This window comes from Photinus pyralis, unplaced genomic scaffold, assembly GCF_008802855.1.
Source record: "Photinus pyralis isolate 1611_PpyrPB1 unplaced genomic scaffold, Ppyr1.3 Ppyr1.4_unclustered_Scaffold4181, whole genome shotgun sequence".
In the NCBI taxonomy this organism is placed as follows: Eukaryota; Metazoa; Arthropoda; class Insecta; order Coleoptera; family Lampyridae; genus Photinus; species Photinus pyralis.
The window spans coordinates 4,926-19,888 of record NW_022171541.1 but is presented as its reverse complement, the minus strand read 5'-3'; the positions used below and the strand labels follow the sequence as shown (position 1 = coordinate 19,888).

Here is a 14,963-nt window from a genome sequence, read left to right as displayed (position 1 = left end):
TGAAAATTCTCGGGAAAACACTTTTTCTTATTAATTTTGGTGCGTAGAATCCAAAACAATTCGTACTTTTTCGATCGGGCGTCTCAATCAAAAGTTATGGACTAGAAACAGGGGCGGACTGGTCCGGGGAGGCGGGTGGCGATTGCCACCTGGCCTGTACGTCATAATGGCCCGTTGGAAATTTATAAGTATGTGCTGTATTTAGTTTCTTGCACTATTAATAAGTTATTGACACGTTTCTCTAATTGGGGTTGATGTTAGGTTGTTAAAAAATTAAAAAATTCTGTTTTAATTGAAGTGTTTTACAATGAATTTACCATTTTTTGTCGTAGTATGAAAGTTCTGAAATACAATGATAGGCGACGCGTCTCGTTTGGATTGTATATTTTGTTACTTTTAATTATCAGCTGCAATTTAAAAAAAAACTGTATTGTAATTGATTTCCGAAAAAGGAGTACTAAAATGAAGCAAAAAATGTTTGGTGTGGTGCACCTTTCAGAGGCCCCCCCCCCATACACACACTAATACTTTAATGGCCCGTAACCTATGCAATTCCACCTGGCCCGTAAGTACCCAGTCCGTCCCTGCAGAGAACCCGTCTACCGTGAAGATATTTTTTCACCAATATCAACAATGACTGCAGTAATTCAGTCCTACAAAGAGCATACAATTTATTTAACTCCTATCATCCTATCCTATAAAGCGCACATCCAGGAAATCTTCCTGAAGAACAGTTTCTTGTTTCCAGTTTGACTGGCCTTAGTTACCATGGATGCAATAAACAAAACAAAATCTTCATAAATCCATGGCTAAAATTAAAAAAAAAGGTTGTGGTACAACAATGTAATCAGGAAAAAGAAAGCAAAAAATTGACGTTAAGATATACATAGATTTGGAGCTTTTTGTTATTATTCTTCTAAAAAAATGTCAATGAGATAAGTTTTATTTTTATTTTTAAAACATCCATGATAATATGACGTCTTGTCATGGTGATCTCGGAAACCATAAAATAAACAATAAAAATGCAGAGTTTAAATTCTGAATTGAAGCTTTAAACAATACCTAAATTTTGAGTTTATGATCATTTTAGGCGAACAACCGTTACGTAGGGGTTGGTTTCCGAAAAAGGAGGAGAAACGTACGTCGTTTATCAACGCAATTTGTGCATTTGCTCAACATTAAATTTATGAATTTTTGTTTAAATCCAGCATTCCCGCATTACGATTATTTTTGCAATTTAAGTTTCAATTTAAAGTAAGTTGTGTGAATTCCCCTTAACTTTAATTAAAAGACGCATCTTCTCTATACAGAATTTTAATACCCGGAACCCTTCATGTCAATATGTGATAAAGGCGCCTTTATCCAGGGCCGGATTATCCACTAGGCAAACTAGGCAATTGCCTAGGGGCGCACGGATCAATGGGGCGCCGCGCCCGGGCACCGGCACCACGCACCAAACGTGTACGCGATAATTTTCTATCACCAGCAGTCACGTATCACTATTACAAGATGATGTGGAAATTCGGAAATGTGCAGAACATTTAAAATCTGTATACTTTGAAGATTTATATGAAACGTTTTCTGAAGAATGCGTTCAATTCAAGTATTTCATTGAGCATTTAGAAAATGTGGAAAATATTAACTTTTATAAGAGAGAAAAATGTAATAACAATGTTTCCCAACATCGAAATTGCAGCAAGAATTTTTTAAGTTTATTTATAACCAATGCTACAGGCGAACGATCTTTTTCGACTTTAAAAAGGACAAAAACACATCTCAGAAATTCAATTAATGCTCAGAGCATTTCAAATTTGGCAGTTCTTTCTATTAATAGTGATTTGACGAACAGGCTGGATTTTAGTGACGTTATAAAAGAATTCTCTTGTAAAAAATCACGCAAAAATATTTTCTGTGTTCTTACTAGGAAAAGAGGGGGAGGGGGGGCGCCAGTAGAGTTTTGCCTAGGGGCGCATACACAGTTAATCCGGCCCTGCCTTTATCCGATGAGTCATACACAACTTAGTTTGACTTTGATGTACCTATACAAATTGTTTTAATTTCAAACATCACCAATAGAAAATAAGCAAATCTCTCACGTTCTGCTAATTATAATTACGTGAAGAAAATAAAATCAATGCGTTTTGACTAACCTTACCCACCCCAATAATCGATGGAACGTAATAAAAATTCTTTACTTTACGACATCTACCTATAGATAAAGAAGCCCAGAATGCCCGGAAGGGACAAAAATAGAGCACTATACTATTAAAATATTGATGCAAGCCATGCATAAAGTGAGTACACTGTCTGGTGGATGGGTGTATATTTTCTAGACAGCTTTTATATAAATTTTATAGGGCTTCTTAAAAAAGCTGCAATATTTAATAAGGGATGATTTCATCTTCCATATCGTACTATTTTTGCAACACGAATTTTCATAAAGCCTTTACAGGAAACTAAGTAACTTTTTGCCTATACTGTGTATAAAAACATTGCAATATTGAAGTAAACATACCTGTTGAATCTGGTTGAGGAACTTCTTCGGAATTTAACGCTCGATTTAGATTCGACTTACGTTTACCGCTTTTATCGCGTTCTATTTTAAGACTACGTTGAGCATCAATTCCATTTGACATGTGCTGGGAAGGTTTCTGCAACAAACAGTAGCTTACATAATTTTGCCGCACACAAAAAAAACGAAGGGGGATGAAAATTGTGTCAAACACGTGCGACAGTAATGCTCCTTTTATTACCCAAAGAACCATGAAAAGGGAAAGTAGAAATGTAACGGAAGCGCTTGCTTATTAAGGTAAAAACGGGTAGTTTCCTCCGCAATAAACATCAAACGATCCTTCTCGTGTATAAGGAAATGCTCCGTAATGGTACATAAAAATTTATATTCGAAGAATGTACACGAGGAAATTTCACACGCAACTATGTACAATAAGCTGCCTGTATAACAGGCGTCGACGTTGCATTTGTTATTAATTAAACATTTTATAACTGCGGCATACATTTGGTTTTTGTTCCAAGCGATTGTAGAAAATCGCTTTAGATGTAGGGATGAGAAACTGTCCTCATTTTCCTGTGTAGAATACATTGGTTAACAGAAAAAAGGGGAGGTTTTCAAAATTGAGAACTTGAACTTTAATTTCGGAGCACCCTGTACCGGTTTTCAGTGCGCCACATTGTAAAATGCAATTCAACAATCGAGAAAACATTGATTTTTCGTTTAACAAGTAAAAAAATTACGTTAGTAATTTACCCCGTCAAATTTTTTTATAGATAGATAGCCAGATAAAGAATTGTCGAATTTTTGCGACACAGCCGTATTTTAAAGCAACAAATGTACCCCTTTGGGGGCTTTTGGAGCTACGCACCCAAAAGTCCCAAAAATTCGGTTTCTTCCTTCATTTTTTTTAATTTGTAGAATTATTTCCAACATTCTTATCCCTAGACGTAGGAGAGAAACATTCTGATCTGAAGAAAATTGATGTTCGAGGAATTTTGAACATTAAAATCTTGAGTCAAAAATACGACTTTTTCAAAGAAAATTGTGTGTATTTAATCATCAAAATCGCGTAACAATATTTGAATATATGCTGGCGTCATCAAAAAGAAGTCGAGTATACCCGTACTCCCTACGGCCGACAAAGTTCAAAAATTATTATAGGGATGATATAAAATAAGATCTAATATTAATCGCAACAAATTAATATAATTGGTGGGCAAATACCTCTAAATTGAATGTTTCGATTCATATGCATATTTTTGCATATTTCGTTCTGCATCTTTATTGCTAACTTCACTAGAAATATGCAAAATGTTGTTGCTGGGTGGTCATTGATAACATCACACGGGAATGCACAAATGGAATATGGACCAAAGGCAGTACTTTTATAACGTGTTTCTACCAATCCGCTGAGTATTAGAGTGGAGTATTTTTATGAGGTGTTTTTTGGGTTTCAAAATTGTTAGAAATCTTTTTCATTCTCGTGCCAACTATTGCATTTTCTTATCTTTCAAACGATATTTTCAAAGATACCAAATGTAGTGTCAATTTTCGCAACATTTTTAGAAACATTACTAAAAGGTCATACCTAAAAACCTAATTTAAATAGCATCCACATTATAATTAAGAACAACAATTATTTACATGCTAATTAAAAGCAAAGTGATTATTTAAAGGTGGAACCGGTCAAAAATATTTGTCATCATGGCACACTTGGATTCGGAAAAGAACGTTTTTCTACAAATGATTTTTTTGTCTGAAACTTTCTTAGGCAATGTAGGTTTATTTTTGTATCAGCGAAATGTTGTAATTTCGGCTATCCAAAGCTCTAATTTGTATGGGCAATTAAAATTAAAATAATTTTTTCATCCTGTATACGGGAACGCATCGCAAAAAGAGTTTTCAGAATTTTTTTAATTACTGGCAAGTCTATGTGAACGTAGTTCCTTTTGAATTACCTTGGCAATTTAAAAAATAATATACGCATAAATCATAATAACTATTATTTGCATGCGATTGTGTTTTTGAACTCGAGTTTTTAAGATAAAATATACATGGTGAACATTTTGTCTGGAACACTGGATATATCTTCAAAACAACATTCTTTTAAAGAAACTTCTTATAGTATCCAAAATTATTAAAAGTATGACACCAGTTTACGTACGTTAAATTTGTGATCAGTGGCGTACTTTTGCATGGTGAAGGGGGGTAATATCTTTTAAATGGCAACTACTAGTTTTTGATATTCAAAATACACTTTTTTGGATAGAGCAATATAAGAAACTTATTATACAGGGTGCTCCAACAGTGCGTCGGTCTTTCCTAGCTCATACGAATTATCAAAGTGGAGCTTGCTTATGGGGAATTATAGAGAAAAAAATTAATAATTTGGTAACATTGACAAAAAACCAAAAAGTGAATCTATTAAAAAAAATCAGTTGCCTATTGACACCGGCAAAATGGGACAGCCTGTGTATTTCAGAATACTTTCTATCGTTGAGATTTGCCCAAAAGGTTGCACTGTTGCAGGACCCAGTATTGCATAATCAAATTTAAGAGAAAAACTCACATTAAGGAAAATTGTGTTAATTAATTCTATAATTTCACTAGATTGCAAAAAATAGGTTATTCTTTTGTTAATTATGTCAAAGTAATTTATTGTATACCATTAAAAATGTATAAGTAAATCTACAGTATGTCCCAGATCGTGTGGGATTGCATGGGTAACTTTCTTATTATTAAAGATAAAGAATTGGTTAAATGGACAATGTTTTGCAGTGTTAGATGCTTATTTAAAATTTCCTTGTGGAAATTCAAAATGTTGAATAGGTTTGACGTAAATTAAAAAAAAATAAAATTTGTCATTTCCTTGAAAGTATAAAGTATAAAAAAAGTTTTATATAAATATATTGGATTTTTAGATTACTCGATAGATTTTTTATTTCTCATTTCAACTTTTCATAGGATAAGATTGACAATAAGATACCAGTTATATCAACGGTTTTTATATTTTAATCAAGTAGTATGCGATGAATTAAAAACCAAAACAAAACAAAATCTATTTACCCTAAGTTACAGACGGGATCTAGGACACACTGTATATGGTTACAAACTATTTACAATGGCGTGCGTCTACAGAACTAAAAGGGTCACTTTTTTAATGGAAAGCATTATGTTTCGTGAAGAATGAACCTTTTGTTTAATATGACAACATAAAAACATGATCAAACGAGTAAAATTATGTAATTAATTAAAAACTATTTTCCTTTTCTTTGAAATTAGATAAATTTTTTTAAGCTGCTACAACCCAAAAAAGTGTACTCTTTAATAATATGTAAAAACTAGTAGTTTCCATTAAAAAAATATGCCCCCCTTGACCACGCAGAAGTACGCCATTGACCACAAATTTAAACTACCTAGATTGATAGCAATTTTTTTATATTTTTGGGTACCATAAAAAGTTTATTTAAAAAAAATGTCGCTTCTAAGATATATGATAAATGTTCCAGACAAAATGTCCACCCTGTGTATTAATTGTTGGGCCAGCCCTTTGTATACTCATTTCAAATAAATTTCCAAGAATTACGGCCTAGTTAGGGCCTTTTATCTACTTACCAATGATTTATTGGCCGATTTCGCTTTCGTAATTACTTTTCCCGTACATAATTGTTTAAGAAAGTACATATATAAATATGTTTATCCAAAAGACATTTTTTTCTACTGAATTGCTGCACACTTCTTCTTGCAAAATTATTAAATTACGATTCTGCAACTAAATTATATGATCTTGTTTTTCAGTAAGTTTCCTTAATTTCGCAATACTGTTGGCAGATTTTCTGTAGAGGATGGTCCACGTCCCAATTGACAAGTTGAGCTTAGAAATCAAGTAAGAACGGGAGGGGCGGGGAGGGTTGAATCCAAGAATACTCGGGCACCTCATAAGAAATTTTGGATTCTAACCAGCTCTTCATTTTGATAAGATTCTTGAATTTATTCCGGGTAGGGGAGGCGTCTCGGTATCAATTTCCGAAAAGTGAACTTTGTTGACATTTACCAAAATAAAACTGTTACAGTTCAGTTTCAACGGCCTTTTTATGCAAATTAGAACTGCTCGCGAAAATAGTCAACGTGAGCGCATAGCTTATTACCTTAACCGCAACAATAGGCACACTATGATCCATCTATACATATGGGAGCAATGGACTCGAATTACTGGTATAATGCATACGGTTTCTTTTATACTGGTAGTGAAGAAAGAGGTACTGGGTGTTATTATAGTACATGGGTGAAGTGCGATGACCATCACGGTCCGCTGCACCCTACACAACAGGTGATTCATGCCAGTGTAACTTGCAACGCTAAATATGGTTCTGTATATCGGGCACGATCTATAAGACGACCTTGCTTTATTTGCAAAGTGGTTAGTCGCCATCGATAACTGTTAAAAGCACAAACCTCCTCTTGAGAGGCGGCAGCCGCACGCAATCTGGAAGCTCGCGTCGTACGGGGCTCCTCCGAGCTGCTCGAGACGTCTTTGTGAATAGGACGTTTCTTCGCCGACGGCTGAGACTCGCTTGGCGTCGTACCGAACTGCGACGCCAATTGCTTGCGACGCTCCTCCTTGTAGTGGGCCATCCGTTCGGCCCGAGTGCTTTGCAGCTGAGACATTTTGGCTTTTGTGGAGTTCAGAATATCACATTTTCGAGAACGCGTTGGACGACGATGACGAATTCCTGCAACAAAAATATTCCATTTAATAACAGTCGAACAGGCGGCTTCAATCAATACGAACTTTCTTTTCATTTTAAGCGTATCTGTCATTCAACTTAAAAGTAAACCGTCTCAGACACGATTTATAAATAAAGACGCCGAAAACAACGAGGTTCAATATCCGATTAATTTGATAACTGAAAGAAACTAGGGTTCAGTTACCAAACAATGGAGAAATAAATCCAATTAGAAAAGTGATCCCCCAAGGGAGCTGTAGGGTTCCATAGTAGCTAAGTATCTCCTCGAACTTTTCAATTTTAGTACATATTTACAAAATATTCTATACTGACATTGATAAATTACGAATTAACTGCGTTATAGTTTCCGAAATCACTTTGCGTTTTCACAAAGTTCCAGACATTCGATTAGAAGTTTTTGGGGGTCCTGCTCAAAAGCCACTACTCGCATTAACTTGTTATGAACATTAAAGTTAAAGTGATAAGAGATGGAGATCTACTTGAAAAGTCAGAGAAATGTGTCCTTTTTCATATGCCTGTTATTTTACAAAAAAATAAGCGACTGAAGAAACTGCAGAAACCGTTTGAGGGGATAAGAAAAAGGAAAAAGCATCTGAATCCGACGGGGGATTTAGATCTTGACCGATTGACTGAATGAGGAGCTCTGATTGGTTACAATTTAAAAATTATCCAGTCAAGTTTCTTAATTATGTCAATCAGCTGAACTGAGCGGTAGAAGTACGACAAAAAAATTACAATTAAGTCCGGAAACTGACCCCTCTCACTATAGACCTCTTGCGAGATCGCAGGCACTTCAACCCATTTTGACATATCAATATTCTATACGAGCATTAGCCAGGTTTGACTCTACCATCAGTAACATCTTGTCGAGGGCTACCATATTCTCTTTGTCGGTACCCACTTCTGACGTCCCATCACGCGCAATTCACATTTGAAGTTTTTACAAATAAATTTGCAAATATGCGCTAAAAAGGCACTGTGAAGCCAGCCATCGAGCGAGCAATTGGGAGAAAACATAAACATCTCGCTTAACAACTCGATTCAAAAAAGTTGTAGATAATTGTGAGGTTAAAAGGAGCACCAGAGCACCTATTTTATAAGCTAAAATTTTTGAAACAGAAACATTTTTTTGCTTATGGAAACTGTGGTTTTGTAGGTGATTATTAAAATATACGGTATACGAGCAGACCCCACGAACTGTTTAGCGAGAAACTAAGCACTTCCGTGAATATTTTTCGAAGAGAGCCCCAAAATGACTTATGAACAACATTGGGGATCAGGGAGAGAAAGGACAAAGTACCTCATTTGATCCCAGCTTTCGAAAATTAGAAAAACTCAAATTTTTTTTCAGGTTCGCCTTGAGTTCAAGCTTTTCTTTTCCAATGAGTGGAGCTCGGGAATTAATTGCTAGTAAAAGGAATGTTTTTAGCATGCTATGTCTACAGGAGTGCGCAAGGGACACTGTGCGCACATTTGAATAACGAAGTTCTTTTGCAGGTGCAAATCGTCTCAGAGGAACAACCAAATATGGTAATAGTGGGCGAAAACTGGCATTTGGTAGTTTTTTCCGGGAACCATGATAGATGGAAAAATGGGCCTTGATACTTTAAAATGAAAAAACCAAAATTTCTACCTCAGGACGGTACAGCCTTAGACGCATTAAATAAAAACACATTTTTTATTATACCTGAATCACAATCTCCGTTTTAAACACTCAAATGCGTGCGAAAAAAGGCCTTTAAAACACACGTGCTTTAAAGTTGCTAAGTAACGATACTTCAAGTATGACTTTTGAAACTGTCATCTGGATGAAATAAAAAATCCTCTTAGGTCGCTTTCTGTAAATGCAGAACATTTCTTTGGCTTTTGTACCTATCCTTTGGTTGAAGCTTTCACAAACGCGCGTAATTTAGGGTATGCTTCCAAATCTGTTCCACTTTTTAATCGCAGCATTGCTTTAAAGTTTTGAATGAATGCACCAAAATATATAGAAGATTTAAATACCTTTGACATTTCCTTCATATATGCCAGCATTATGGATGCATTTAAGACTGTATTCGTAAGTAACTTCCTATTCATCCATGGAAACAACTTTTCATATTCTTTATAATAGGCTTTACTGGAGTTGGATTTTACACCTACCAACGTTTGTTTAGATTTTACAACAATCGATTTAATGGACGGTGTATTATCTTTTTCAACGGAAATCGTTTAATTCACAAAGACGATGATTTTTATAAGCAAACGTCAAGTGACATTTCCATGGCAATCGTGAAATTACGAACACCCAGCCCACTTAATTAGACATGTATTCGAGTATAACGTCAATATGACTTCATTGTATTTCCTATTTTTAAATTATACTGCAGGTATAATAAAAAATACTATAAGATACACGTGTATAATTGATCTTTAAAGCACTTGCAACGTTAAAGGCACTCCGCTTTGCGTCGTGCCCTTAAACTCGTTGCGCGTGCTTTAAAGACTTGATTATACACTTGTATCTTAATATACTATTTAATCAATGTTTAGACGGGAGTGCAAAATTTTGTGTTTATTTCGAATGTTAAAATTCAAAAAAAATCCCACTGGTCGATCCCCAAAACTGTCATAAAATTTAGTAGGTAAGCTCTTCATGTATTTCAGAATGGTAATCGGGACACCCTGTATTTACCATTACTCAAAGCTTGATCACTAAATCTGCTAGAATTTGTTACAAATAGGCACATAATTGCTGAATTTTATTTATTATTTATTTGTAGTTTTACTTTTGCTATAAATTTAAAATTTGGTTCAATAATTAAGTACCTTTTGATTGTTTTTGTAATTTAACAAGGAAGTGTGATGTTAATAAGTGCTCACATTTCGTCGGCCGTTACCGAATATGAAAAATGATTATGAAGGTGGTCTACACCTAAAAGGATGGGCGCCGATCTAACGTGGCGGTCTCAATTCAATTAATTCAGTTTGTCTTACAGATCTTACGGATCCCAGCTGGACCCTGAGATTCAAACTTCTTTAATTATTAAAATTAAAGTTTGTTGGGAGATGGGGGGGTTAGTTACATGTTCTAATTTGTAATTTGAGCTAGCTAAGGTAAGTGTTAATTGAGTGGTGTAATGAACTACTATTGCATTCAGCAATTTTGGTGCAGTAGGCGTTGACAAAATGTCAAAATAGCGATATTCCTTTAAAAATGGTAGGTATACTTAATAAAGAATCATATTGCGCTATACATAACCGTATTCGTAATAAAAAAAATGCTACTCTACAGTATGTACTTTTTTCCGACCTATACAAAAATATGAAGTTGAAGATGTCTTCTCAAAGACGAAACGTCGCATTAAAAATCTGTCTTGGACACTGTATATTCGTAGGCGAATTTTCAGGATTACGAAAATTGCCGTTCCAAAAAAACTGCAACCGATCTGACCCGTTTTGACGTAGATATTTCGAAAGTTAATCCAATGACAAGTACTTTGCGTTATATCATCGGATTTCTAATGAAACAAAGAATCTTTAGAGGGTAGTCTCATCCCGAAATGACGGGAATATAATATTCCAGGCTGGAAAGTTTATTCATAACCGTCCAGGTTAAATTGGACGATTTTCAAATCTTGAAAACTAATCCAATGACAGTATCATTTAAGTTCACTATCGCATAGAGCACACTTTCAACTTCCATTTCATCTAAGTTTGATTACAAAATGACGGGAAATCAGATGTACTACTTTAAAGTAACATTTTGCTTAAAATTTAGAAGGTATTGTTGGCCCCTATTAGTTATTTTCTAGTAAAAAGTTTTAGTCGAATAAGTTTGTAAAGAATCCTGTAAAACCAATGGAAAGTTTTGATTGATTTCAATATATTTGTATGGCGTTTTCTTCTGCTGGCAAGTGGTGGAGAAATCAAAAATTTGAAGTAATTTTCAGAAAGGAAAGGAGAGAAAACTACAATGAGCAAACTATATGAAGCAGGTAAATTTGTTATTAGCCATATTTGAGCTAGTCGAAGGCAATTAATAATCATTGTTCCCCTAGTTTAAGAAGTTGTAATTTTGGCTTCAGAAATTAAGCATTCCACCCCCTTGTAATGAGAAAGCTTATTTCACCTTAGCTATCTCTCTAACTGAGCTTCATTATACCTATAAGCTTGGTGACAAAACCAGCCATGGATCTTTTCGCCACCTAAAAAATTGCCATTACCAATAAAAGCTGATAGGTTGCGGTGGAGGGAGCTAAGATGTGGACTGTGGAGGAGGCAAACTGTTTTTGAGATTTTAGTAGAGTCTGATCCTGAGTCTGATACTTTATTTTCTTTTTTTGTATTCAAAATGCAATGCAAAATTTATCTGTCACACACCAGTAGTTGTTAACAAACCTTTACCGACGTCGCGTGGACGGATTCCATAAGAAAAAAAAATGTTTTTGACTTCACTCAAAAATTGTGGCGTCAAAAAAATAATGATTGTTTTGCTTGTAATGACATAATTAATTGGCTGCACTAAAGTCAATAATAACGAAACCAGAGGCGCCAATGAAATAACAAAAAAATGTTTATAAAATATCTAGTTAGTATTTTTGCAAAAATCCTCGCAAAAATCAAAAGGGGGTTTAGATAGCTGTCATCATATTTCACCAAAATCGAACCCAAACGCCATTTACTCAATTTCGCTACAATATTAACTGTTAATATCTTCGCACAAACAAACCAACCGCAAACCGGAACTGGTATCAACTTCCGGGTCGGGCCGGAAATGCTGCGTTTTACGCAGAGGATATGTATAGGGTGCACTTGCAATTGCGACTTACTCAATTAGCAAAACAAGAACTACTATTGGTACCTAACAAAAATGGTATTAGCATTCGATTAACAAAGAAAGCGCGATGATATCATAAATGTTTAAACATTTGAATGCGATAAACAAATAAATAAAACGAGCAATACCTTAATGTTATTCAGCTCTTCTTCAAGTCACCACACTAAAAAATACAGCACAAATAAAATAACAATTGAGGAGCGGCGTGTTCCGCAATATAAAACAAACTCATCTTCATTGTTCCACTTTCTTAAACAAAATGAATGTCAATGTTCGCGATAAACAGCGCGCACACACGAAGTGATAAGAGAACCATTTGAACATGAATGATTATTGTACTTGTCAATGGGTACAATTTCTACAGGCCTTTGAAAAAAACGTGATTTTCCACATTATCTACATTAGTCAACTATCCTCGTGTCCATTTATTATTAAATACCGATACACGAGCAAGGTCGAGCCACTACCTAATAATAATTTTATGACTTCGTTTTTTTCTTGTAATTTGCATTGTTTTCCAATGTAACTTTTTAGCATGGCGTACCTTTTAAACAATCGTCACGTACTACTGATTGACATTCTAATTTCGATACACTTTTTTCGCTTCTCGCTACATTATTGAGGGAAATGGAGTAAGTGGGTAGTAAAGAAACTAGCAGTGACCACACGAAGGTCGGCTAAATTCATATTCCGAAAACGTGACTGAACTTTGCATTATTGTAAATCCATTAGCGCTTTAAAAAATTTGGGAGTTTGGGAAGATAAATTCCAGACATTTTGGTAAATGCATCCCAGATATGAAACAAAAAAGGTTTTTGACAGTCTTGCTTAAAATGATCTAAAACGACGACAATTATTGATGAAATTTTGACATGTTCAAAATACGATGATTGCAGTAGCCACCTAGCTCGTAGCAAATAAATATTTTATGGTAGATTACCCAAAAGGTTTTCCCAAAAAATGGCTGGATTTTTGTTCATATTTGGTCTGATGTAGGAAATAGTGGGAGTAGCTTCACCCGAGTCAAATACACAGCCACCTGGGTTATCAGCCCGTCACCCACTTTTTCCCTTTTAAAAATGAAAACTGCAAAATGTGAAATATCAAAAAAGGTGCTAAGAAAGCACACACTTCAAAAACTTGCTAAAAAATCGTCTTAGAAATCGTTTCGAAAGGTTTTAAAAACCCTCTCAGAAATGTTATTACGGTTATTAGACTATTGTTTCCTTCCTGTAAATTTAACCTTCTTTCCTGTTCATGATTTTTTGTAAAGATTATTTTACAGGTGGTCTTCATAGTATATATTTGGATAAATAACGACTGTAATTCTAGGCCCTCAACAGGCTTACGCCCAATTACAGAATACAGAGTGACCCCTCGAGTGACCCGCATAATGCTTTTTAAGGTGTCCCTGCAAAACGTCTTATCAGTAAGTTTTTCATAATAAGGCAGCATTCAATTGTTTTTATTTCCGAAAACAAATGAGTAGCGAAAAACAATTGAATCTTTTGAAATAGCAATGTACCTTTTTATCATGCTCGTTTTTTTCTCTTTTCGATGACGTAACATGTTAGTACCCTTTCTTCGGTTACTGTTGACAGAATAGTGAAATTTACATTTAAAAAATGGCACTGGATTCATTAAATCTCGGACACATCGTTAAAACGGGACAGGTAAAGTTTTGTGAACAAACATCAAATTCAGAGATAGGATACCAAAAAATTTGTTGAAAGAAATCAAAACTACTCCACAACTTTGCTGATAAAAAAGCAATTTGGCTGAGTAGCCATTAGCAACACACGATTCAAATAAAATTCAAGAAGCCCATTACACAAAACAACTTTTTAATTAGACATCTCTGAGCGAAAATTCCTTAGTAATGAAGCGCTACAAATCTGCACACCCACCTGACTCTTCTCCTTTAACAGATCGAACTGAACAACGAATTAAATAAAATTGACGTACTTGCGTCGAGCTTTTAAAAAAATGTATTGTAGTATGTAATTGATCAAAAATTTCACATTAACAATTACCGTTCCTTTGAATTGCCACCCGTTATTAATACATTAGGTTAAAACGTTGTGCCACGTTCAACCGTTTTACACCAACTTTATTGTTGTGTAAACTAAGTCAGACGATTGAGATGGAACGCATGTCATTTGATTTCGAACTCGATTTTGTTTTGTCTCAGAATTATTAGTTGTTAATTTTGTTTAAATAATCGCCTTTTTATTTTGTTTATTTGGTTGTAAAATTAGATTTAAACATCTGAAAATTATTTGCGTAGAATTTGTAAAAGTTTATCTCATTTTCTCCGGTTGTGGATAAAAAGGAAGGAAGTAAATGAAAAGTATAAAAGGTTTTAAATAACGAACCGGATGTTAATCGTGGCTCTTTTTGGTGGAAGACCAGAATGGAGTTTTTTTTAACGTTCAAATTCAAACATAGCCGTATTTGAGCTTTGCAAAACCGTCAATCTTGTTTAATTGTGAAGTTTAGAAGGAAATTAGTAGAGTGCTACCAGTATTAAAAGGTGGAAGTCGTCGTGTTTAAAAAAACAGCATGTTTCCCGTTTACGAAAGAGTTTAATCAGAGTACTGTAGTTATGAAGAATTTGTTGGGGGCTACCACACTCTCTTTGTTGGTACCCACTTGTGGCGCCCCCACAGTAATATAAATGCGCCAGTTAGTGAATTTCGCTAAAATCCCTCCACAAAATAGCATTAAATTTTTGGGGCACTTCTCATAGCTTCTATTGGCGACACGAGAAAGAGAGACCGCGATTCGAACTTTACGAATCTTTAAACCGCGTGACAAAATTCGCAGCGGAAGGTAACTTGTGGCAGCCCGAAGTCGACTACCCCTCGAAGGCGCGAACTTTGCA

At 35.0% G+C, this 14,963-nt stretch overlaps 1 protein-coding gene across 1 annotated transcript; it reads right to left on the bottom strand.

Moving 5' to 3' along the window:
• Positions 1-780: 780 nt before the first annotated feature.
• LOC116182211 lies at positions 781-12,436 on the bottom strand. The gene is made up of 4 exons (XM_031502736.1): positions 12,208-12,436; positions 6,968-7,245; positions 2,516-2,651; positions 781-809 (listed from the first exon to the last, which is right to left on the bottom strand). Exons 2-4 carry the CDS (start codon positions 7,178-7,180, stop codon positions 796-798), a joined length of 363 nt encoding a protein of 120 aa, XP_031358596.1. The 5' UTR covers positions 7,181-7,245; positions 12,208-12,436; the 3' UTR covers positions 781-795.
• Between the last annotated feature and the right edge of the window lie 2,527 nt (positions 12,437-14,963).

What these genes read in the sequence shown, in the direction of transcription:
- LOC116182211 (XM_031502736.1), bottom strand. Translation starts at nt 7,180, where the DNA reads ATGTCTCAGCTGCAAAGCACTCGGGCCGAACGGATGGCCCACTACAAG. An exon ending in CTGCCGCCTCTCAAGAGGAG is followed by an intron (nt 2,652 to 6,967) that starts GTTTGTGCTTTT and finishes TGTTTGTTGCAG; the next exon opens with AAACCTTCCCAGCACATGTC.